This window comes from Ptychodera flava, chromosome 20, assembly GCF_041260155.1.
Source record: "Ptychodera flava strain L36383 chromosome 20, AS_Pfla_20210202, whole genome shotgun sequence".
NCBI classification, from domain to species: Eukaryota; Metazoa; Hemichordata; class Enteropneusta; family Ptychoderidae; genus Ptychodera; species Ptychodera flava.
Window position 1 is genome coordinate 35,248,538 of NC_091947.1, and position 27,633 is coordinate 35,276,170.

At 36.6% G+C, this 27,633-nt stretch overlaps 2 protein-coding genes across 4 annotated transcripts in view; one reads left to right on the top strand and one right to left on the bottom strand.

Annotated features, from left to right (window-relative positions):
- Nucleotides 1-945: 945 nt before the first annotated feature.
- Nucleotides 946-4,502, bottom strand: LOC139120807 (12S rRNA N(4)-cytidine methyltransferase METTL15-like). The gene is made up of 4 exons (XM_070685372.1): nucleotides 3,965-4,502; nucleotides 3,294-3,433; nucleotides 2,904-3,095; nucleotides 946-2,100 (listed from the first exon to the last, which is right to left on the bottom strand). Exons 1-4 carry the CDS (start codon nucleotides 4,367-4,369, stop codon nucleotides 1,494-1,496), a joined length of 1,344 nt encoding a protein of 447 aa, XP_070541473.1. The 5' UTR covers nucleotides 4,370-4,502; the 3' UTR covers nucleotides 946-1,493.
- Nucleotides 4,448-27,633, top strand: part of LOC139120804 (uncharacterized) — a 29,669-nt gene continuing 6,483 nt past the window's right edge. Inside the window, exons 1-5 of one of the 3 annotated variants that reach the window (XM_070685369.1) lie at nucleotides 4,448-4,552; nucleotides 13,414-13,612; nucleotides 13,838-13,911; nucleotides 22,905-24,948; nucleotides 25,825-27,614. In XM_070685369.1, the coding sequence (XP_070541470.1) occupies nucleotides 13,438-13,612; nucleotides 13,838-13,911; nucleotides 22,905-24,948; nucleotides 25,825-27,614 (4,083 nt within the window). In that variant the 5' untranslated portion in view covers nucleotides 4,448-4,552; nucleotides 13,414-13,437. Of the gene's footprint in view, nucleotides 4,553-11,835; nucleotides 11,930-13,413; nucleotides 13,613-13,837; nucleotides 13,912-22,904; nucleotides 24,949-25,824; nucleotides 27,615-27,633 lie in introns of those variants that run through there. The other 2 variants (XM_070685368.1, XM_070685367.1) reach the window with 2 other exon arrangements.

The window sequence follows — 27,633 nt, forward strand, 5'->3', positions numbered from 1 at the left end:
CAGTCTGACTGGGAAATATTTTTTTTCAACACTTAATTTTCCTGTATAACTGAAAACTGGCCATCATGAAACTTTATATGTTACTTTTATCACTTGTCCAGAGCAAGCTAATGTATCGATGGTTGTGAACAGTTCAAATACTAAATATAGAACAACCACACATAATTTAAGTGAAGGACGGTTTGTACTTTCACTCCCTAGGAGGTCTATATTAAATGAACAACAGCTGTACTGTTTGATATCATTTTTTTAATTATTTTTCTGTCATAAAATGAATACAGTTAGTGGTATGTTGCATCACAAATTATCAGCTTTTTCAACATAATGCATACCTGACAATAAGCAATGTTATTGTTGCCAAGTGTGTTCTAGTCAGGACATAAATTCATTTGTTAACAGTGAGCTTGGCTATTACATATGTATATACAGGCTACAGGCTGCATATTATATTATTGCCTGAATACATGGGTTTATGTGCCCGAGAGCAGGTGACAATTTGCCCGATGTGAGGGCGGCAAATTGTCTCCTGCTGCAAGGGCACATAAACCTATGTATTTAGGCAATAATATTTTTATTACATGCCTTTCACAGTTAACGTTATATGATATTAGTTACATGCAGAGCCTTCTCAAACAATTTTACCATTATCAACCAGCATCAAACAGATTTTAACGGAAGTCAAAGCGTGCATTGATATTTTACATCTAGTGTTAAGTGTCTACTTAGACATTGAAAACGTCGAAGGGATGCCCCGTACTGGGTAGCTATGGTCAGTACACCGTTCACACAGCCCACTAACTCCCGGATGTTTCTATTCAAATCAATGCACTGATTTGCACTCACATTGAGGCATGTAATAGACTATGGTAAACATGTTAACATGACTGTGGGTATAGAAGAAGAGCATGTCACTTACAATTGAACAAAAATACCAGAAAACAGATCAAAGATTACTAGAGCTTTATTGTAGATTTGACTACTCTGGTATAAATTATGTGAAAGAAACTGAATAGACTAGGACATTAGCTTCAGGTGTTGTCAATCCCATTGATCTGATATCAATCAAATGTAAATGAGACATACCGGTATATCCCACATGAAGCAAATTGGAGATATTCATACAGTGACAAATATTTACGGTAACAAAACACTGGTATTACAGAAAACTGGCAACTTTCATTCAGAGAGGCATTGACAGAAGGGCAGTTAGAACAGTGAGCTGGAAAAACTTGAAGTGAAAGTCAACTATATTGGATGTTATACTACCATCAAAAATTATTATCATCCTATTTTTGAGCAAATCAATTGCTAAACACTATGATTAAGGGTAGTATTCACTAAAATAATCATGGAAGACATTAAAGAGTTCAAAACTGCCTTAACCCAGCACTTAGTTATCAGGAGGTACCTCTTCATCTGCACCACTTATCTATATCATTTTCACATCATTTTTTGACATGTTTCATCTCATTGGCCACTGACATGAAAATCATTTAGTTTTCACTGTCATCAATTTTGATAGCAGTTCTTAGTTTAGCAGATCTAGCCCTTGGATTGCTTGCTACATCATCATCACATGATTCAATAACTTTCTTATTGATCTCTCTCCACTCTTTCCTCTTGACATTTCTGTCCATACCACTTCTCATTTTCTCTCCAATACTCATGCTTGGTTTCTCAGAATAATCAATGCCTCTTAAAAATCTCTTCACAATTCTGTCTTCTAAGGAATGAAACGTTAGCACAGCTAACTTACCACCTGGTTTCAAGAATTTCTGAGCTTCCTCTAAACCAAAGGCAAGTTCATTCAGTTCATTATTAACAAATATACGCAAAGCTTGGAAAGTCTTCGTAGCAGTGTGAGTTGGTCTACTGAGTTTGTCTTTACGTTTCTGTGCCTCTCTGTGAGTGAAAGCACATGATACGATGTGGGCTAGTTCCTTTGTTGTAGATATGGGCTGCCAGCTTCTACGATACTCAACAATGGCACGGGCAATCTTGCGTGATTGTTTCTCTTCACCATAAGTTTTGAAAATTTTAGCAAGATCAGCTTCACTGAGAGCATTGACAACATCAGCCGCAGTGGGTTGGTTAGGATTCCTGTGACATATAATAAGAAATGTGTTCAATAAAAATACAGAGTACAAATGAAACTTTCCTTTTTTTTAGCAGCTGTTTTATAAGAAAATACTTCAAGTGTAAAGTCATTGTATTTGAAGTAATTTTGTCATTGAGCACTTTGATTTCATGTGAAGATCTCTCTCTCTCTCTCTCACATGTTGTTATTCATTAAATACAACTTTACAAGTTGTTGACTTCTATACTTGTAGTGTCAAAATTTAATCTTGTCAAGATGTCTTTCCTTTGTTGGAGTGCAACACTGCAGAGGCATAGGACTTTGACTCACTATTTTCTCAGGAAACTGTCCTTTTATACCATTCACAATTTAGACATTCTCCATGTAAATTAGTTCTAACATTATTTTACATCCTTTTTGATTGAGGTATGATAGTCATCAGTACTTTAAAAGATTATTTTGAAATAAATGCATTTTAAAAGGAATATGCAGATTGCAGACTGATTGATAAGTACGGCGCTGACAGGAATTGAGTTATTTGATATCACCATGGCAATGGTCTTGTAGCTACACAGTGAAGTGTTATGACGAAATGAGATATCTAAAACGAAAGAGCTTTTTACTGCTTATAGATTTAATTTCAAGGAAAACACACGAGTATACAATGGTAACAACATTATTTATGCAGCAAAGTAAAATGAAGGTCAAGAGTGCATTATCCAAATCATATCAACTTTGAAAGATGACAAAAAACATACAGCCAAATTAAAATCCATTAAAAACTTGACATGATATCAATAGTGTAGCTTTATGAGAAAGGTCATACCTATTTCCATCCATTCTCATATCCAGAGGGCCATCCTTGCTGAGGGAAAATCCCCTTCCTGCTTGATCCATTTGCATTGATGAACATCCAGCATCTATGAGTATTCCGTCTACGGAATTCTCATCCACACCATGAAAATTAAGAAGGTTTCCAAGTTCACTAAACTTTCCTTCCATTGCTACCAGTCTGTCTCTTTTGCGATAAGAAATATACCACAGAAAGAAAAACGGAAAGAAATAGTAAAACAAGAATAAAGTTAATGTTGCAATATTTGAATCTAAGTGCAAATGACATGCTTGAATGAGTTAACCCAATAAGATTATTCAAAATTATGTTCTATTCAATGCAATTTTTATTGTTTTGGTCACTGACATTGAAGCTGCTACTCACCCATAATGCCTTGCTGCAAGTTGCTTGGCAACTGAGATAGCTATTGGATCTCTATCTAGACCATACAGTGTAATATTTTCAGCTGAATTCAGAATAGCTTTGCTATGTCCACCGGCTCCAAATGTCATGTCTATAAAAACCTGGCAAAAGAAAAGAAATTGACTTTCTATGAATTGTGTTCAAGTAAATTTTCCTGGCCTATATCTTGCCCTTGTAAGAGCAACAATATTGCTGTTTTTACAAAAATGAACTGTTGGAAAGTGATATTTATATTTCTCTAAAATGTTACAATTTCTCACTAATTTTACCACAGGGCATACTTGACAAACCACCGCGATGAGCTACACAGAGAAAGTAACAACTTTTACAAAAGTTTCGAGTCATTTCATAGAAAATGTTAATCTGATAAATTCAGATGTAGAAATAGCGACGTTGAAATTCCACCTTTGCTTGTTCTTAACTTGCTGTTTTCGTTTGGTGATAGTCGCCTCACTACATAGTTTAGTAATCAGAATCAGATTTAGAACATGTATACCACTTCCATATACATGGGTTTCATATAAATTTATATCTAAGTCTGCATTCCTGGGAGACACGATCCACATTTGCACGAATGATTCAACCCCCACCCCCACCCCACCCCCATATACGTGGGTTCCATTTAAACATACCTGTCCATTCTTGGGTGCGAGAAAGTTGAGTACTTCTTCTAGCATCACCGGAATATGCAGACTCTCGCTTTCAACCTCGCTTGGCTTTGAATCGCTTTGCATTGAACGGCAAGCTTGTAAATTGAAACTATTCACCGCAATGGCTCTTCTAAGACATCGTTTCCATTCAAAAGTTTGAAAACAGAATTTCATCAAACTTAAGCTGCGAAATGCCATCTTCAGTGCGAACATCATTCGAATGGCAGGTCCTAGGGCTATATAAACATTACTCAATAGTAATTGTTCGGATATCGAGTTTGTTGAGCGCAGGAAGACGGACAGTCTTTTTGGAATGCCACAGAATCGTGTGGTAAAGTTATAAAATTCCTTGAGTCTGAGGCACGATTCCACAAGCACATGGTACATGTCAACACTGCATAAACAGCTGGATACTATGCATTATGGGAAATATTGGGGGATCCCCTGAAGAGTAGTGCTTCCGGGTCGGGAGCTAACCTTTACTTTACATACCGTCCGTACGAAAAACAGCGGAGCTATTTTCTGCACAGAATATGACCACATTCTGACCGAAGAAGCTCGACTGTGAAGGTAAAAGTGGTAGCGCATTTCAAATTCTGTTAAATTAGCTTTACACCAACGCAATAAGATTACAAAGGGGAAACTTGGATTCTTGTTGCGTCCGTTCTTTTCGCGACTTGTGATTGTGAACTGGTCGCTGTCGCTATGACGCGCGGTGTACAGCGCATTGCATGGTGGTAGGCGTGTATGGCTATTTGCAAGTCAGGACTTGGTTAACAACAAAATGTCTGCTGTGCACGCTGCTTTCATTTTCAACATTTCGGTCGGTTATCCTCGAACGACCACATTTTTATAGCTGTGTTAGCATCTTGAGACTGGTGCTTTCCTGTCGCACGCGTGTAAACACCATCTTCTTTGGGCAAACAAATCACAATTGATACGGATAAAAAAATAAACAAACATAAGTAAATGTTTTCTGAAAGGTGACATCTTCACTATTGACAAACCAGTCCACGGTCAGTTCACAGTGGACAAACTTAGTTCCGTCACGGTTGCTGCAATATAAATTGTGGCAATTTTGTTAAGGACGACTGTTCGATTCGGCGACTCAGACCCGACTCGTGACCCATTCTGTAACCAGCACCAACTGTTAATTGGAGCTGAGGGATTTTTAGCCAGTATTTCCACGGTCCCTCCATAAACTGGGATGTTTTGCTGATTAAATCATACCAGTTTTTGCAAGTGTCTGTGTAGGTGCCCCATCATTCATATTCCAATCCTACGCAGCTAGGTGTGTGAATCCATAAAACTTACTATTCCCATTCACTTGAAACAGTGAATGCAGCACTCAAATGCCCCTTTTATATTGTTTTGATCTTAGCATTTTCATAATTGTATTTTATGTAAATGTGTAAACCAATTTAATATAATTTAAGTAATTTAATAATGTTATAAAATCATCATATAAATGAAAATAACTGGAAAATATACTCCCCAAGTGATGAAGGACCATGTCAAACTACTTTCATCAAAATTTGTCCCAAGTTGTCAAACTGAAGTCAAGACGCTAAATAACTTTTAATAAAGGTCAAATATTGTGTCACTTATCATTTGAGTACAAATAGTGCCATAGAACTTAGATGATTAATGAGTTTTCTACATGGTACATCTGATAACCTCTGTATCATTAGCTGCAGTGCTTTAGTGAGACATACCGTACAATAAAGGTTAAAATGTGGAAACTGCTCAGAGTAGATTTTCAAAATTCCCAAGTTGTATTGCTGAGAATAGATTTTCAAAATTCCCAAGTTGTATTTTCCACAAGATTTTTTTTTAATCTAGCACTCAAATGATTTTGAGAATTTCTAGTCCTAATTTCTCCCTCAAGGATTGTGCAGGTTTTAAGAACAAAGAGAGATAAATGAATTTTTAACCCAATAACTTACCGATGTGATAGCAATTAATGATACGCCAAGAGAACCACAGTTACATGAACATTGAACTCTGTTAATAGTTAGTGATGAGTTCTGGGAGCTTGCACTCTTTCATGTCAGCCTCCCAAACTTTCCTGGTATTTTTGTATTTAAGTCTAATTCTAAATTCACTGTAGAAGAGCACCTGGTAGGTGTTCGTTGTCCAGGTGACAGTAGTAACTGCCACTACCTCTGTGCAAATATTTTCCTTTTATTCCTACTAATTATTTTGATAAATGTTTAAAATAATAACTCATGGACCTCATGCAGTGTGTTGGAACAGCTAGTGGTAGGAACTTTCCATCGCGTTCAAGTGATCAGAGAATTGAAAATTAAGTTATTCTATAAAACATTTGTGTCATATAAACTATTTAAGACATTGCGAATAGAGCAAGTTTTAGTTCTTCAATGACATATACGTAAGCTTCTTTGTTCTCTAGCAAAGGCCACGGAACTATTCGATAGGTGTCAATAACAGCCCTTACTTTTACCACCCAGGTTGTGCAACCAAGCTGATACCATAGAGATCAATGGTCAGGTTTCACTTGTAACCAGTATTGGCATTGATAGTCTGTGAGAGAGTACTGTTATGGTATCCTAGGTAACAAAAATTGAAGTCACAATCAATCCCATAATGTACAGGTAGACCATAAGAAATAGATCATTAACTGCTTAGAGTAAAACACAAACTTAACTTAAACTCAATTTAAAATTGATCCATGTGAGAAGCAATTTCTAAAGAAATTATTATAAAAGTGTGAATTTATAAATGTCTTTAGCAGTTAACGATTGACTTAGAAGTTGACAGTTGGTAGTCAGCACATCAAATATAAAACTTGCAAAATCATCCAAAGAACTGGAATGAACAAGTGTTCATCTTCATGTAAGTTCAAAAACAATTTTTTGTTCCTTTAGAGGATATAATACAAGGTACAGGTAATTAGGACTGACATTGCAATGATATGGGATGGTGTAGGATAAATTGAAATGTATTTCTCAGCAGATACTACTACTACTGCAAAGCATACCAGTACTACTAAAACCACTAATTAATCAGTAAATGGATAGCAGTGTTTTTGATAAGGGTTGGGAACCTCTGTGAGGTTAAGTGATTCAGAAACCTTGGTACCATGTCTGTTGTCTCTTGATAAGGATTGCATTGATATTCCAAAAGTACCCCTGTAAGATACATGTAAGGTGGGAACCCCATTAAACTAAACTTACTATGAAATCAGTATTCATTAACACCACCATACCATTATTTCTAAAAAAAGCCAGTTTTCTTTAGTACTGAAGAAGGATAATTGATGACGTCTTATTTCTTGTGAAACACACCATACAAGAATTCACAGATATTGTTGACAGTATTGTAAAATAGAAAAAAAACATGAATGCAACAAGATAAGTTAATTCACAAAACATGTTGTCCAGGACTTGAAATACCTACATTCACTCTGCATGTCAATGTTACCTTGGTGCGGGTTTAATGTGAGACAAATGTGTACAATGTGAATATTGACAATATTATTAATAGCAAGTATTCTGATCTTCATTCAACATGCGTAATCATGTTTTTTGGTCATTTTTCTTTTAGTCATCTTGTTTGTTGCATTTTAAATATCTTTTTAAACATTATAAACAAAATATACAACAATCTTTGCCAAAGTTTGGATAATACCTCCTGCTTTGTGAAGCCTGAGCAGTACAGTAAGAGCTCAACTACCACATGTACCGGTACAGTGTAGGGCCATAGGACAAAAGTCACAAGTACTCAGCAGAAGTATGACCTAACAGCAACATCTGTATCATATTGCCCAAGCCTATTGTTGCAGAAGTATTGTATTATATGAAATGAATCTTGGGAAAACTTTGTCAAGTACACCTTTTATTTGAAAAAAGTTCAACCTTTTTGTTTCTTGTGGTATGCGTATTCCTTTCATATCAAACAATATGTTTAATATCTTCATTGCATTGGTTGGGATACCTATGATGACATGTTTGCATCTCACACACTTGAGAATTGCAATAATATTATCCGTGTAAAAGAAAATTATTTTATGAATATATGGGAGAGGCAATTGTCTGCCTGGAATACATGCCAACTGCTAGTACTATTGTCCACAGGTGTGTTACATTATTATTACATAATCATTGCTCTAATAAAGCTAAGTGTTAATAATTATATATTTCATCTTATAAGGACTGGTCATCATTTGATGTAGTGGCCACAGACACATGGTAATTTCTTGGATGGTGTTCTGATTTGAATTGTAGGATTGCTAGATAATTTTATCAAATCAAGACCATCTCTAACTGCTAGTACTATTGTCCAGAGGTTTGTGATATATAACTGACATGCTAGTGTTTAAAAAAAAAGTTGAGCTGCAGCGTTACACATGCTGATCATGCTTCCACACTAACTGAACTTGCAAATGTTACCAGGGTTCCCCTCTGTATATCAATTCAATTAGATTTAGGGACAGCAGAAAGGTTAACAGGGTTCCCAAATCATTTACCAACATTCCAGAACCTTTGCAAAAACACTGAGTAAGCATCTAGTGAATAGGATGTAAGATGGCTGGTGCTATGTAGCTGCTTTAATTTTGGATAATATTTGCCACTGCAAAGGCTCAAGGCAGATGTTTCCGGCAGTGCAAGATTGCTGGTCAAGTATTTGTTTAGAATTCCTGCTAAATCTCTACCAGTTTTGATATTCAGACATGTAAAATTTTGATGAGTTTTAACAATACTGGTACATTGGGTAAAAGCATTTTCACTTTCACTTTTCTTGCGTATGTATGTCATACTGTTCTTATGTTACTGTACATGTACATTTGTATGTGGCATCCAATATGGTACACTGTGCATACATTGTAAGGCTCAGGGATGTAGAACATAGCCAGCAGCTGGCACAACTTGCTGTCAGCTAAAATTTGCTGGCTGTGAAAATGATTAGTTTTGTAAAATATCACGACATTTTTCACAAACTTAATATGCTCACACACTGATTGTAACCGCCTATACTTTTATTTTAGCCACCTTTTACCAAAATTTTGTATATGCCTAATTATGGCTGCAGCTGAACACTTTTTAACACTATCATCAACAATGCAGGATTACATGTAGCTCCCACAAAGCATTGATATTTGTTTCTGGTAGTGATTTCAAAAATGCTTATGTTATCTGCAGACCTGTACAGGTATATCAGATCCATATCTCCCACCATAATCATAAGTGATAAATCATGTCTGGACAAGAAAATATAACCGGTACATGCAGGAAACATGGCTTGTTTGTTTACACTTCTAGCATAGTAGCAATGCATATGATTTCTTTGATAAAATCCATCCCTTTAATGCTTTAAATGAACTCAGTTAAGTTATTCATTCATATGTAATTATCTACATGCCCAATGCCTGCCAAGATAGCTGTACAATGAGCCAATTAGCAATAGCTGTGCATTTCAATGATAATCAGGTACAAATCACAGCATATGGTATGTCTGTTAAGAAAAATAATCTGGAAGGGTTTATAATGGGTATGGCACTGTTAATATCACTCATTATCAGGGAATACCATTGGTCAGTGTAACAGTCATCACCCAAATGAACATTTTGCAGCATAGAATCATGTGAATTGTGATAGGATTACACAAGTGGAGTTTTTGTACCACAGAATGCTTGTAATAATTCTAAATGTGGAGGGACTGTGGTTTTGAAAACATGATAAGGAAACTGATAATCACCAATAACAACATGACTGTCCAATGCTTTGTGTTAGTTGTGTATCAATAGACATGATATCATTGGGGTCAAAGTTCAGAAGGGAAACACAACTTAGATACTGTATGAATAGCCTGGTACACTGCAGATACAGTGCTTTGGTAATTTTATCTTCCTGTTCATTATTAAAGTAGAAAAACAGTATTTCCATACCATTCAATGATTTGTTGTAGTTAGTATAAATCTGGAACAAAGTACACGTAGTACCCTGTATTTTCACTTTTTGTCAGTGTTTCAGGAAAAATAACAGTACATCAATGATCATACATTTTAATCTATACATAGGTATGGTCATAAAAAATAAATAGAACTATATACTTTATAAAGGTTAATATTTTTTTTTTTCTATGAATTTGTTGAGTCATGAGTTATTAGGGTTGATTTGTGTCAGTTCTAACATGTCTTTACATTTCATAGATTGGTACAGTGCTGATATGGAAATTTCAATTCTACATAAATGTACCAGTACATGAGTCCTGAACTTGAAGATTTCAAAATAGGTAGTTTAATGTTTCCTCTCAAGGTACTAGTGGAGAAGAAGAGGGAATTGCAAAATAAAACTGATAAAGTGGAAGGTTGTTGATTGGTATAAACTGTGTTAATGACTTTTTATTGCATTGGCAAGAAAGCATTGTAAATCACACTTAGGTATCAATGGCAAATGTGGTACTGGTAAGATTGGCAAGGACTCGTTCAAACCCATTCTCTGTGTACCAATTCCAAAGTTTATTGCTGTTTTTGTCACGATATTGACAATTTGACCTCTGTTATCAGCTACCATAATATCATGTGCCTGTGTTTGAACCATTCAGCTACGGATAGCTGTAAACTATGGACCATGTATCCATGGAAGTATAAGCTGTTGTAAATGTGAATATGTAGACCTTAATTATCATATATATCATGTAGATGGACGGATTTGTTACATTGGAGATGTAGTTATGCAGAGAATTGCTATAGTGTACTAACATCTCTTGTATGCATGGTTTTTTTACTGAAATCCCCTATGAGGAAGAATTACTTATTTCCTTAGCAGCAATATCGCCCTCAAGTTATTGAGGGAGTTGGTGGGATTAAGTTGCAGACTCGGCATTACCTGGGGTACAACTATACCTGTGTATACATGAAAGCTTTTAGCAAAGACACTGTGTAGAGAGGTATTAGTTTTCACTCTAGTGTCTTCCAATTTCATTTGATATGCTAAAACTGTTTAGGTGTTGAATTACCATCCATCAACAGACAAAACAATCGCTATTGTTTGAACTGATCTGTACATGTACCTTACAGGTAGTCAACTTAACATGAAATTGACACACAGGTATTTGATTAATTGGTTGTCAGAATGACCTCTGTCACTGTGGTTTGCAATGATGGGATCACCTTCCATGCAGGACTTGATACTTCTGTTGTTGTATTGTGACCTTTGAAGAGAGTCATAGGCAATAGAATTTCTAGATAAGTAAGCTCGCCAAATTCATTGCTTGAGTTGGCTGAAATCCGCAATTGATAATAAACCACAGTTGCAAAAATAAATGCTGACCTATTGTTCCTGTTTCAAACCAAGGTTAATGGATTGTTTGGTGTAGTGTTATTGTTGTGTTTACAAACAAGCCTTTGAAAGACAGTAATTTTGCTGCATTTTTTGTCCACTTGTGAGTATGGTCAATGTGCTTTGTATCTTCAGCTAGACAAGAATAATTCATAAAAATTATGAACATTTTAAAATGATAATTTGCCAGTGGATTAAGCCAGGAAAAATGCATGCATAGCTTCTACTCAGTAGCAATGTATTGTAATATGAGTACAGCAGTATACTGTAGTTTGAACACCCTGGGTGCATGCCCAGGTATGCCTGAATTAGCACAGTCCCTATGGGAGGTATGGATCTTTGATACTCCAAACTGTTTACCAGAACTAGACTGTGCCTCAACATGCTTTGGTATGTTTTATGGTATTGAGTTAGGAGTTGTGAGTGGCTCAGAGGTGGCTTTGTTGTAACTCAAGTAGAACTCAATGTGCAGAAGGCAAACTTGACAATAGATGAACACTGATATGTAGATTAGCTTAGCTATTTTAGTATTTCATCCAGTAACTGTCTTTTGACCGTTGATAGTAGTTAAACTTGTCAGCAGAGAATTTGGAAAGTTTCTGGTCCAACTTCTTTTCACTGCTTCAACATGAACTCATTATCGGTATGTATAAGTCCTCTTTAATACTTACGAGATTTTAAACTTTCACGGTATTTCAATGTTCTGTTTTATTGGAACAAAGTTACTTTTGTAAGATATTATATTTAAAGATAGAAACAGGTATTAACCCATAGGTCATCTAATGTAAACTTTTTTTGTGAGTATCTAAGTATTGGTAACTGGGTATTATTAATCTGCTGGTAGTTTCATTGTATGGAAGTGAATTTGTTACATAGTTGTACCCATGTCATCTAGGCAGTGATTGCATTGTTAACTTGTAGTTATTCTGTTTTAAATTTAAACACTTTTGAATTTTGACACAGTGTCAAGATAACTTTAAATATTTTTATCTAAAATTTTGTAGTTGTTTGAATTCTGTTCTACAGTACTTTTAAGTGAAATATGTTGAAGAGTTTATATTCTCAAGTGTTTAAGGTTTCATACAGGCAAGTTTTGATTTATTGAAAATGCATTGTTCTATTCTTTACTGATTTTTGAAGTCTGCAGACTGATGTTTACAGCATTCCGTAATAATGATAGCCTCAACATTTTTTGGCCTTGGTTGAACCATAGAACAAAACTGACAAAAAGAATTAAATTTGTTGTGGTCGTCGCCAGCAGCAGTCCTATACAAGTAGCTAGCACCACAACTTGAATGATCTATCATGTACAGTAATATAGCCTAAAATGCAAGGAAGGGAAGGTATTCTGCTGTCTGTAGAAAGTTAATTATAACCATTAGTGCAGAGATCACACATCACTAATAGTGTCACATAGCTTAGGGAAAAGAAAGGGGAAAAAAGAAAATTGTGTCATCTCATCACATTACCAAATGCAAAGGATGAAAAAAAAATCTCTTGTTTTCTTTGCCCAACATGTACAATGCAGATGCCTACATACAGTAATTATCTGATGGTATGATGAGCGCCACCAGTGTCAAGTTTGCTTTGTCATTTGTTTTAAGCATCTCTCCCTCTCCACATTGCAAATTAATTAAAGATTGTGGCATTCAGTTGGCATTGTTTTTTAAGTTGGACCTCCACAGAAGGAAGTGGGGTGAAGAGCCAGGAAATCAGGGTGAAACTGAGTCATTGCCATGGTAACATGTTAGTTTGATAGTATACAACCACCAATACTCCGTAAGGGCCTATTTGACAACTGAAAAGCACCAATACACCAGTAGAAATGTAACACTGATATATGCAGGCGTGTACAGCTGATATTCATTGTGTCTTTTGTTAAAAACTTAGTTTTTGTGAATTACCTGGTACTGTACCAGTAGTTGTAAACAGAATTCTAGCCACCTGAAATTCCTTTTACAGACAAAGAACTCAAACAGTGTCATTTATGACAGAAAAAAAAAATTTTAGGAGCATTCTTTAATTTCTTCAATACATTAGAATACAGTTCCTGTGTCATATTTATAGGTTATATTTTGACAGCTGCAGAGTTTATACATTAAATACAGATGACTTTTTGTCTTTCAGAGTTATCGATGCTATCACAGAAGCATGGCTCACAAGAGAAGTGTCCTGGTTTCTGACATTCCATCTTATATCACCAAAGAGAAACTGACAATTCACTTTCAGAAAAGTCACAATGGAGGAGGTGATGTCACTAATGTGGTGTACCCATTGAGTGGGAGTAGACCTAATGAAGCTATGATCACATTTGATGATGAAGAAGGTATGTCATCATAAATATAATTGTATTTCATTCATTTTCGGTTCTAGTGAATTTTATCAAAGATGACTGTGTAAGGAACTATTTGTTGAATGTACAGATAAATGCCATTCCTTTCTCATTTTAGTTTGATCAGGATATTAGCATAGTCAACTTTGATCTTAACAGCTCCACTGCACAGTACACAGAGGTGTAATAACTCAATTATAAAATTATGATTTATTACAGTTTGTGAGAGAGTTCAACACACAACACAAATAATGGATGACAAATGGGTACAGGTTAAACAATTACCACATCAGGTAAGTTGATTGATTGCTTCATGGCATATCCACACTGATATCATGAATGTTTTAAATTTCATGAATTCATTTTACTGGATGGAGCAAATTAACCTTGAGTGTAAATTTTTAAAGTTTTGACAAAACACAGGGCAATGACCACTTAATTATAAAATTGTATCACACAGATGCAAAAACACTGGTCAGTGTGAATTGCTTGATTGTTCATGAAGTGTAGCAAAGTTGAGAGAATGTCAGTACTACTATGGTAGGAGTGAAAAAGTTGACAAACAAATGGTTATGTATTGTAGCAGAATAGCTTCCTACCATTCCTAAAGCTACATGTATTTGTACTTGTCTCGGTTACCCAGACTGCTCTTCACGGCTCTCTCCGGCCTCCCAACACAATCTGGGGAAATCCCAGACACTGATGTGCGAGCTAAGATAGTCAACCGTGGACAAGAGCGATGCATCCTGGAAGAAACTGATCTATGATGTAATTTAAATTTTGAGACAAAGTCACGGAATATATACATGTAAATAAGAGGTTATGTAGTCATGGATTCTTAAGTCCGTCATTAGTAATGAATGTGAACTATGACTTTTATGCCTCGGCTCCATTTACGGACAAGTAGAAGATGATAGACCCAGGATACAAAAGTTCACATTATTTATGAAAGCCACTTACTACATAAGCTTGGACATGCTGAAGCTATATTTTCCATGACTTTGTCTCAAAACATAATAATAACATCATAGATCATTTGCTCCAAGGATGAATTGCTCTTTTCCGTGTCAATCCATCTTGCTCGGAGATTTGTGTGTTGGATTTCCCCAGACTGTGTTGGGGCGGCCAGAGAGAGCCTCACAGAGCAGTCTGGGTAACTGAGACTATGTGGGCGCTGGTATGTCATCGTTAATGAGATGACAGTTGATCAATCTGAAATACATATTCATAATGTTATTCTGTATAATAATAATAATAATAATAATAATCTTATTAATAATAATAATCTTTATTACCCTTAATCATAATAATATTACAATCAATGATGAATGTACATCTGAGTTGTGCTGTGATAAAGGGTAAATGGAAACGGAAAATAGCAAATGCTAGTCTAGTCCGTTCCCAAAGCCATTTGATGTTAAAGCAAGGAAACGAAGAAGAAAAAAGAAAACTGAAGTATATCGAGGGTAGTGTACATGAAAGTAGTGGGATTGCAAAGTAACCTAATTGTAACAAAGTAACTAAGTGAATAAAAGAACAACTACATAAATAAATATATAACTAAATAGATACATTACGAGTAAGTAGAAATGCGTAAAAAAGAAAACGATAAGAGAGAAAAAAAAAAACGTATATAAAATATATATATATTTAAATATGATATACATATAGTAAAGTTGAATATAACTCTTCATCACTTAAAAAAAAAACCCAAAAAACAATCGTGTAAAAGTAGACTTGAAAGTGCTAAGTAACTAACTAAGTAAATAAGAACAACTACAAAAAATACATTACGAATAAGTAGAAAATATGTAAAATAAAAATAAAAAAAAAAAAACAAAAACAAAAAAAAAAAAAAAACAAAAAACAAAATGTATAGTGAAATATATATATTTATATATCTATGATATACATATTTGTAAAGTTGAATATAACTCTTCGTCATGTAAAACACTAACCGTGTATGAGGAGACTTGAAAGGGAGTGTCTGAACGAACTTCTAGTGGTTTTGTTTTAATTTGTTTAGGTAATGTATTCCAATAGATGCAGCCTGTATATGATATCGAGAATTTACCCAAGGAAGTGTTGACACTTGGGACATAAAGGTTACCATTAATTTTATGACGAGTACTGTAGCAATGAAAAGGCAACTGACAGTATGTTGTAAGACTGTGTGGCAAGTTATTATTTATAAGATCATACATGAATGTACTGATATGTAATTTATGTAATTTGTATATATCGAGAATATTAAGTTGTTTGAAAAGAGTAGCTGAGTTTGCTGTGAAGTCACTGAAAGTTATAGCTCTGACTGCCATTTTTTGCGAAAGAAAGATACTATTGAGATGTGAGGAATATGTTGAACCCCAAACTTCAAGACCATAAGTGATGTGTGGTAGGATGAAAGTTTTGTATAGAAGAATAAGGATATTGCGTGGTAAAAAACTGTCTCAATTTGAAAAGGATGCCAACCTTTTTTCTGATAGTAGAATTAATCATTTTAATGTGCTTTGACCATTTAAGATGTCTGTCCATGTGAATACCTACAAATGATGTCACTTCAACCTCATTGATAACTGTATTATTGATGTGTAGAGTACCATTCAAGAAAATATGTTTGTTATGATTTTGAAGACAATGTAATTTGTTTTGAGGTAGTTTACAGTAAGTTTGTTAGCCCTGCACCAGTCCACTACAGTATTGAGGTGAATGTCGACAGTATTTAAATTTATATTAACTTGGTTAGCAGGGAAAGTATGAAATAGATTGGTATCGTCAGCAAACAATCTAAAATTGAAGTATGTGGAGGAACGGGCAATGTCATGATAAATAGTAAGAATAGGGTAGGTCCAAGGACAGATCCTTGTGGTACTCCACATGTAACATTAAGGAATGATGAGGCATTATTATTGACAGAGACTAGTTGGGATCTATTGTGTAAGTAATTTCTGAACCAAAGTAAAGGAAGACCTCGAATACCATAGTGAGAAAGTTTAGAAAGAAGAATTTCATGATTGATTGTATCAAAAGCTTTAGAGAAGTCAAGGAAATACCGAGTGTTACTTTGCCATTATCAAGTTGTTGATAAGATAATTGATTAGATTTACAATTGAAAGTTTTGTGCTGTATTTATGACGAAATCCATATTGATGCTCATATAAAATATTGTTTTTTTCTATGTACTGAATTAAGCGTGCATTGACAATTTTTTCTAGAATCTTACTTAACAGGGGCAATACTGATATAGGTCTATAATTTCCTGGATCATCTTTTGTGCGTTTTTTAAAGATTGGTGTGACTTTGGCTATTTTTAGAGATTGGGGGAAAATTCCAGTCTGAAATGAAAGATTGAATATATATGCCAAGGGTTTTGATATTATAGCTGCCCCATCAATTATAAGTCTGGCTGGCATTTTGTCATGGCCACATGCCTTTTTTGGATTCAGGGTGCAGATGATGTTATGAACTTCAGATTGTGTAGTGGAGGACATAAAAAAGGAATGTGTTTTGGGTTCAGTGAGGTAACTATTAAAGTTTTTATGAGGAGAATCGATGTTGTTGGCAAGGTCAGGTCCAATGTTGACGAAATAATTATTGAATGCATTTACTATGTCAGGTTTTGCTGACAATGTATTATGCACTCCATTTGTCAGTACTCGTAGGCTGTCTGGCAAGGTATTTTTAGCCTTTTCCTCATGACTTCCGAGGACTTGCTTGATAGTTTTCCAAATTACATTGGTATTACCCTGTTTTCCATAAAAATGCTGTTGTAATACATTTGTTTAGCTTTCCTGAGAACAGTAGACAACACATTTCTAAATTTCTTATATCTATCAACAACAATGACATCAAAGTTTGATTTGAGCACTTTACTATACAATTTGTGTTTTGTATTAATTGATTTTTTAATTGCATTAGTGACCCATGGTTTCCGGTTTTTCTTTGTACTGCGAATTTGTACATTAATGGGAGCATGTCTATTGCACAACTCATCGAAAACACTCTGAAAATTATTATATGCTTCATTTGCATCCTTACAGTTATAAACTCGATCCCACGGAGCATGAGTTAGATCTTCACAGAAGGCGAGTAGAATTGTAGAATTTGTAATTTCTATATGAGACTTTATACTGTTTTGAGAGATTTGTTGTCATATTTTCTATGACAATAAAAACTGTGGAAAATGGTCAGAAATATCTGTAATTAAAGTACCGGCATGAATGGATACTGTATAATATTAGTGTAGATATGGTCAATTAATGTTTCAGATGAGCTGGTCACTCTGGTAGGTGTAGAAATCAACTGGTGAAAACCAAGGCATTCAAGAGATGTAAAATAGGAACTAACATTAGTTGTATGTGTTCTGGCATCTATATTAAAATCTCCCATTAAAATACATTTAGTTTTATCAAGTTTGAACGTATTTAGCACATCAAGCAGACTAATCTGAAACTCAGAGATATCGGTATTTGGCTTTCTATAGATGATTCCTATTATTATTTTAGTATTATTGACTGATACCTCCAACCAAAGAGACTCTGAATGTATCACATTCTTTTTAATCAATTTATAAACTAATGATGAGTGAATGTATGCCCCAACCCCACCACCCCTACCTGATTCTCGTGAACTGACTTCTAGTGTGTAGCCTTGTATACTATATAGACTTAGATTATCTGTGTCCCAAACCTCTGAAATGCCTGTTATTGCAAATTGAGAGTGAATGATGTCTTCATACAGTAGCTTTAAGCTGTCAACATTTTTTGTAGAGATCTGATATTGACATGGATAAGCAGAATGACTTTTGAAATATTGAATTAAAACAATCATCAAAATCATGCGGTGGCATGGAGTGGTGGCTTACATTTACTATTTCACTGTCATTTACATCAATATCTTCAAACATGGTTTAGAAAAGTAGTAGTTAGATGTTAGCCATACCAAATAGAGAAAAGGAGTAGATTTTTTGAATGGCTGTCTCTTAAGTGTCTTACTTGTACTAAATAATGCGGCTGAGGTCAGCTTCTCTTGATATGATGAGTGGTCTTGAATTGATGTCTTTCTTGATATAGATTTCTCATTGTAAGTCCACATGAACTGGTATCTGGCTTCCTTTCTGGATATGTTTACTTTGTATAGTTGACGTGTTGCTGGTAGTAGATTTTCATTGATGAAAATTTTGACGTACTATCAAGTCCGAAATCTCTGGCAGTGGTACCCTTTAATTTTCTTCTGTTGTCGTATATGGAGTTTCTGGCTTTCCTGGTTGTGAATCTAACGATGATAGGTCTAGGTCGAGCGCGGGAAGACGTGGCACTGGATGGTCAGCAGCTTTCGTACGGTGGGCTATGTCAATGTCGCTATCAGAAATTGACGGGTTTATCTTCTTAAAAATTGACAGCACTTTGGCGGTAACGTCCTCGTTGTCACTTTCTGGGACACAAGAGACTTCTAGATTGACTCTACGATGATACTGGTTGAGACTGGCTAGTTCCTTCTCCAGTGCCTGTACACGTTGACCCAGTTCTCGATTGTCTTCTTGAAGTTGTAGGTTGATCCGAGACATGATTTCGATACGGTTTGACATTTCCTCGAATTTGGCATTGAAAAAGTCCATAGAGCTAGCCAGATGTGTTTGTTGATGTTTGACATCCTGTAAGTCCCTCCCTATCTCCGCTAACTGTGCTAAAACCGGTTGAAGTAGACGCTGAAGTTGATCACAGTCGGCGTCAATGACCTTCACTTCGCTATTGTTGTCGGCCATCTTGGTTGGTGTCGTGACCCGCTCTGGCGATAGCCTGCCAAACCTCTTCTTATTGCAGTTCGGGCACAACATTAAATCTCCTTGACGGATCTTCACTCCCCTAGTCATCGGGCAATCGTTGCACTTCATTGTAGATTTACGTTTGGACATGTAGAAGTTAAAAAATTGCGGAGCGTAATCACAGCCCTGTTGCTTCTAGTAGGGTATTCAATTTACCAGGATGATGTTATACCCAATGATGAATAAAGCTGTTTAATATTTGATCTCTGGGACCACCATCAAGGTGAATGCCTCAAGTTCTTGTGCCTACTCATTGCATTGGTGTTCACTCTGTCTACCGGACTGATGAAATAGCAAAGACTCAGGGTTACTAGATTTGCTGATTCTCAATGCCTGTTTTGTTGATGGTCTAGAATATCATAAAGCTACTTGCATTGCTTGTAAATCAATGAAATCAGGTGATCCACAGTGAACTTACATGTATTAATAAATTGAAAAAAATGAAATCAGTTATGAGGAACTGAGTATTCTTGTAGACTGAGTGGTTGGTGAGATAACCGTATCAGACACTGATTTTGACTGCTATAAACTACATGTATTGATAATAGAAAACTGGCAAACTGCATGGATTACACTTGATAAAATGTCATGCCTGTCAATTATTATATACCTTTCCCTGCAGTTGGTGAAGTGTAGCTTATTGAATAGATGGATAGATGATGCTGTCTGTTGTCTCTCAACTTACATCTTCTCAGAAACCAATTCGGACTTTCGAAATGAACTTACCCAGATATGTTCAAGTTATGATAATAATATTACAAAGTGTATATTGGGTGAAATTTTTCACATTTGATCAAAATCATCTTTTCAGGATAATGTAATTGGATTGCAGTCATATTTTGTTCAAACGTCTCTACCTAATTCTTAAGTTTGCAAATGTTTACATGAAAGTCAAAGGGAGCTGTTGATCCCTGTTTGGATTTTAATCAGGATATTTTTCAATTTGTTCAAACATTTTGAAAGGAATCCAAATCCAGGCTGGACATTAAACTAGGACATTTTATTAGTCCCCACGGACACCGTCCGGGGGGACTTATAGGTTTGGTCATGTCCGTGCGTGTGTGCGTGCGTCCGTGCGTGCGTGCGTGCGTGCGTGCGTCCGTCTGTGCGTCCGTCCGTTCACGCAGATATCTCAGAGATGCCAGAAGCAATTTCATTCAAACTTGGTACAAGGATTACTTCATATGTCGTACAGATGCACGTCGATTTGTTTTGTGATACGATCCAATATGGCTGCCAGGCGGCCATTTTATTACGATTTTTCATGTACAGAGCCATAATTCAGGCATGTTTCAACTGATTTTATTCAAAGCTGGTACAAGGACATTGACCAATATCATAGATATGCACGTCAATTCTTTTTATGATACGATACAATATGGCCGCCGTGCGGCCATTTTGTTACGATTTTTCATGTACGGAGCCATAACTCAGGCATATCTCAACCGATTTTATTCAAAATTGGTACAAGGACATTGACCTATGTCATACATATGCACGTCACTTTGTTTGTGATACGATCCAATATGGCCGCCAGGCAGCCATTTTATTACGATTTTTTTATGTACAGAGCCATACTCAGGCATGTTTCTACAGATTTTATTCAAAGTTGATACAAGGACAATGACCTATGTCATAGCTATGCACATCAATTTGTTTTGTGATATGATCCAATATGGCTGCCGTGCGGCCATTTTGTTATGATTTTTTCATGTACAGAGCCATAACTCAGGCATATCTCAACCAATTTTATTCAAACTTGGTACAAGGACATTGACCAATGTCATACATATGCACATTGACTTGTTTTGTGATTCAATCCAATATGGCCGCCATGTGGCCAGTTTATTACGTTTTTTCATGTCCAGAACCATAACTCAGACATGTATCAAGCAAATTTATTCAAAGTTGGTACAAGGAGATTGACCAATGTCATACATATGCATGTAAATTTGTTTTGTGATACGATCCAATATGGCTGCTGTGCGGCCATTTTGTTATGATTTTTTCATGTACAAAGCCATAAGTCAGGCATATTTCAACCAATTTTAATCAAAGTTGGTACAAGGACATTGACCTGTGTCATACATATGCACATTGATTTGTTTTGTGATCGATCCAATATGGCCACCATGTGGCCATTTTATTACGATTTTTTCATGTCCTGAACTACAACTCAGACAAGTATCAAGCAAATTTATTCAAAAGTATTTTTATCACAGACCTAATGAAGAGGACTCTTTCCTCTCTGAGGACCTGTAATCAAAGCACCCATTAACAAGTGGGGACTGTGTCATCAACGATGACTTGTTTCATTGTATGACCTGTGTAAAGGAACTTTGGGGTATGCAAACATATTTGTTTTCAAAACCTGACATTAAAGTTTAACACTGCTACCAGGTACACGTTTATTTACATTAAACAATAATTTATGTCCTTCCGCACCATTACCTTTGCCCATTACAGTAGTGTTTTATTCTTTGGGGATTGGAAGCCGGTAACCTTTGGCAGTGTATATACCAATCAGAAGAATTGTTTTGACATTGTTGCTAACTGTACTGGTAGAAATAGTCCCAGGATATTAAGAGGATTGAAAGGGAAAACAGCACAGACAAAACAAAAAAAACTGGAAACTATGTCAAAGGTTTCAGAGCATTAAGGTTTCACTGTGAAGGTCTATTGTGATTAGTTTATAGTTACTCTGTTGGGCCATGTGTCTACAATCAAAAGATAATTTAGTAAAATGCTGAAATACCAGGGCACTCTAAATTACTCCTTTTGCATAAATTTAATCAGGAATATTGATGAAATAGACATTTAGATATAGAAAACAGTTCATCTTCATCATTTATCTGACCATAACAATGCTAAGATACATAACTCTACAAAAAAGTACTTTATCAACAAGTGCCACACGCCAAGACTTTTGTGCATAACATAAAACTCAATAATGTACCATAATTCAGCTGAGATTATTTGTAACTTGTGTCACAGTCTCTTCTTACTGAGATGTATCATAATCTTTATAATAAATTCAGTGATAATTAATTCGGTGCAAGTTTGATTCCTAATGCTTCCTGCTGATGCAGACCAATTTTATAGCACAGTGTCTGAAATGACTTGTTTCAAATCAGCCTGGCTCAGAGAAATGTAAAACATTACACAGCTATGTCATTTGTATTGATCAACAATTACAGTGTACCTCAACAGAAAGTATTGTGAAATTTTAGCAGTAACAAAGTCTTTGATCTTTGAAACAAAGCTTTTAATAATTGTTAGTTTTTTTTACTCCATTCCTTGTACTTCTATACCTGTATGATCACTGTGGAGAAATTCTAACCTTCTTAGTACCATGGCAACAGACAAGTCTGTGTTCATATTGCTCATTAACATTGTTGCAAATAATATTACAATCCATAGATTTCTAAATTCAGCGAATTTTCACTTTTTTCTTTCATGTAGGTTTTCAGTTCAGTACAGGCTTTTATCGATGATGATATCTTGATGGCAATACCTTCTGATAAGCTGCAGTACACTCTACACAAATTACAAGATGAAACAGGAGTTCAATTAGAGCATGAGTATTCAAGAGATACTGGCAAGTATGCATATAAGTGCAGTGGCAATTGGATACAGGTTAAGAAAGTGCAGCATTTCCTAAAACAATTCTGCATTGAACCTAAAGAAAAACCCAAAACAACTCGTCCAGCAAGGAATGGTGATCTAGATGATCAGTATCATAGAGCTGGTGTGAATGGTTCAAGAAGTGAGTATAGTGGATACAATGGTTTGGATAGCATGCAGAATGGAATAGATAACGACATTACATCTGATGTACTTCATAGAAGTTTTGTAACAGACAGACCACCATCACGACGAGGGAGACAAAGCAGGGATCAAGTCAGTGATATCCATGCAGATTCATCGATGGACAGTTTGTCAAGTGATGTGAGATATAAGAGTCTGCCAGATACAAGATTTGATGACAGAAGATCATCAGGCAATGCCTCTGCTGATGTACTGTCTCTTGACAGAACACTGAGAGAAAGCAGACGTGAGTCAAACCATGTCCCAGATGATAGTCCAGCTGATAGACCACCATCTAGAAATAGGCAAGCACGCTATGATACTACAGCAGCCAATGACATGGCAGGATACAGAGGAGATCATGTAGGAAGCCTTAGCAACCAGCAGTCTCAATATTCAGATGAGTTGTTGTTGGCCAGCAGAAGAAAAAAAGGAGGATCTGCTGCCATAGAGACCACATCTGATAAATCCAACATTGATCAGAAATCTAAAGAGGCAAAGACTGAGACAGAACCACCCGTTGAAGAAGAAACAAGACATGTCAAGGAAGATATTCATTTACAGGATCACACAGGTCATCAAAATACAGAAGCCCGTGTTGAAGTCATCCCAGTGCTAGTAGATATCGATCTTTATATGTTCATGAAACACACCCAAAGAAGTCGACTTCAATCCATAGAGACAGACTGTGATGTCACGTTCCAATGTGATGAGACGGCAGATACAGGCATGGTTTCAATTCAACCAAACTCACAAAGAACAATTCCTGAACAGACACAGTTGGCAAGAGATCAGTTTGTTTCCTTGTATGATAATCTATACCAGACCATTGATAAATTTGACATGCATATACCTAAAGGGTTGGATGAAACCACAGGTGAAGCAGCGGCAGAAAAGACCAAGGAGAATTTCAGTAACATCTACATCAAAAAGGAAGGGGCAGAACATTACGCTATGTATGGCGACAAAGAGTCTCTTCAGTCAGCTAGGCTTCATTTTCTGTCTTGTCTGTGTCATGTTTTGGAAGGAGCTCGTAACCAAAGGGATGAAATGTCCAGGGAATTACATGAAGATCAACAAAGACCCAAAGAGCTAGAGGAGCCATCAGATGGAATTCCAACAAGCTCTGCATCAGAATTTGACAGATTAGAAACAGACGCTGTCAAAGCAGATGAAGTAGAAGATGATGATGGAGATCCTGTAACACGAAGAGAACCATCCGGAGAATCTGAATCCGAGGAGCTAGTACCAAGGAAAAGTCACAACCATGGAGTTACTGTGTTAAGTAACAATAGCCGTGAATTGACTTTCCTTACTGATCATGGTGTGAAAGCTAAAGTGCACTGTGCTGACATAACCAAGCTAGCAGTAGATGCTATCACCAATGCGGCTCATGAACAGCTCATCAATACAGGAGGTGTTGCCTATGCCATTAGGAAAGCAGCTGGTCCGTACTACCATAGAGAATGTGAAGAATACATTGACAACCATGGACCATTATATGTCACAGAAGTCATCCACACTGGTGCTGGTATATTGCCATGTAAATACGTACTTCATGCGGTTGGACCTAGATGGGAAGATTACAAGAATAAGAATGAATGTGTAGAAACGCTGAAAGCAACTATCATCAACAGCTTTAATCATGCAAATGACTTGTTAAATATTCAGTCCTTGGCCTTACCACTGATCAGCTCAGGTATGTACACTACGGTAACTCTTATTCTACCAGACCTGTCATCTGCCATCTGCAAAGTCTGTAAAGACCAGTATAGAGCCCAATTCTATGTATATTTTTACCTACATGGCTTGTATCAGCGGGTCAAGTCAGTATAAATCAGCTATTCAAGTCTTTGTTGAAATGCAACAGTGTATTGGACCTGTTATGCCTCGTGGTTCTGACCATCTTGACTTGATGGTGACATTTGAACTTGGCAGGATAAGCTGTAATGCTTTTCATTTATCTTCAATATTTGAATTTAAATCCCATAAAAGCAAATATCTGCTCAAAAATAAATAAATAAATAAAGTTTAATATCAATATTAATCAAATAAATGAGAATTGATTAATAGAAACAAATGAAGAAAGAAGGAAAGATTGATTTTTGTAACTTGTATTAACTGCAGGTAATTGATGAAGGAAAAGTTCACAGTCCTGTATAATCAATCTGCTCTGCTAGTACAGTCTTGTCTCACAGTTGTCTTTTTCACTAGAGCTGTTCTTTTCCTGTGTTTGCATGTAATTTCACATGCCTTGGCTCAGTCGACAAGTAACAGTTTCATTTTATATTTTGGGACATAGTTCCAAGTTTGTTCAAGTGTGTATCATTAACAAGCACGTCATTTGTTTCCCCAGTGTCTTTCTAAACTACCGCACTCATTTTGACACATCTATTGTAGTAAATTCAGTTCTTGTATTGCTGCTTGCATACATGTACCGGTATTTATTAACAGTAGTCATCTCGAAGTCAGGATATACTAGTGTGTGAGACTTGATTGAATAACCATTAGGTTTGCAATTTTTGAAAGTAGCACGAATCACTCTATTATATCTACAATTTTGTTTTTGTTTCAGGTGTGTTTGGTGTTCCCCTTGACATGGTGGCTCAAGCAATGTTTGAAGCTGTCATCACGTTTAGTAAGGAGCATCCGAGAGGCGAAGGCAACTTGTGTTTGACTGAGATCCATATTGTTGATTTTGAAAAATCATCTTTGGCTAACATGCAACAGGTTTTCAGAGAGAATCTTAGAATGGCTGGTTGTAATGATGTGGTCGAGCCAAGCCCTTCAAGTCATAGAGAATTAGATGAGCAAAGAGGAAGATCTCCCAGGGAACCGTTGGATGAAAAACATGAAACTGGTTCAAGACCAGTTGTCAGAGATCGTCCAGCAACTCCTCCATCATGGGTGAGAGATGACTTAGTCAAAGCAGAGTCTGCCAACACTGATGAAGAAAATCATAGAAGACTCTTTTCTTCAGAAAGAGTTCGAGGATCCCAGAAAGACAAGCACAGAAGTATCTTTTCATCAGAAAGGCTTACCAGACCAAAAGAGGATAGGGAGTCAAGAACAAAAGCACAGGACAGTGAAAGGAGTTCAGCGTTTCAGCAGTACAGATTGGCACCGGCTTTTGATAAATATTCACCCTTGAAATCTCTGTCATCACCAAGAACAGGAATTACTGGTGAAAGGATCCAGCCATCATTGCGACCCAAGACAGCTGACAGGTATCATAGAGGTCACCAATCAGAAAGCTCTGCAGTTAAGCCAATGAGAGCAACTATTGATGCCCTTGGAATGGAAAACTCCATAGATGATGATCTGTCCCGTGGTGCGGTTGGAGGGGAACCATCTGGTATTGCCAGAGTAGTGTCTGCCACTGACAAAGAAGCTCTCGTTAAAGAGATCTTAGATGAGCATGAGAAAGGCCCTCATACCAAAGAAAGCTCACGAGAAACTCAAAAAAGACTGGAAAACTTGTTTGTGGATGATGAATTCTCACCGATTCGATCTTCTGGGGGAGCTCGATCACGCACCAGAAGTTTGGACCGTAGTCGGCCAAAGACAGCAGATGGCTCCACCAGGGCTAGGTCATCCTCCATGGATCGTAAGAAAGCTATGACTGGTTCTCTTGAGCTGGGAAGTACTGTGAGAAGATGTCAACTCTGTCGTACTTCCAAAAATCTCAGCACTATGAAGGATTGTTCTCACTTCATTTGTTCAACATGTAAAAAGTATAGCCGTGATTGTTATGACTGTCTGCAGCTGTCGTCCAAGAGAGATACAAGCAAATTGAGGGTTCAGGCAACCTCATTGCAACCATCCATGGCAAAAACCCAGACACAACAACAGACATCACAAAGAAAAGAAAGACCCAGGTCTGCCACACCGAATTTCACATCATCCAGTCAGAGACCACCATCTCCATCCATATCACGTCAGAGGCCGTCCACCCCAAACTTGACATCTTCACGTTCTATGTCCATGCCTCGTCCAAGATCTGCCACACCAACACCGTCCTCTTCCGGTCACAGACCTAGCACACCAACCATGACTTCATCTCGGCAGAGATCCGCCACACCAACAATAGTCTCTCCACGAAGAGAGTGTCCAATCTGTATGGACAAAATCAGCAACCCAAAGACACTTCGACAGTGTCAGCATACTTTCTGTAAAGACTGCATAGAAAGAGCCATGGATCAGAAACCAGTGTGTCCTGTATGTGGTGTCATCTATGGTCCACTGAGAGGAGACCAGCCTGACGGTACCATGGATATTTCTGTTGACAAATCCAGACAACTTCCTGGCTATCCTGGATGTGGTACTGTCTGTATCACATATACATTTCCTGATGGAATTCAAATAGTAAGTCTCTCTGTTTTCT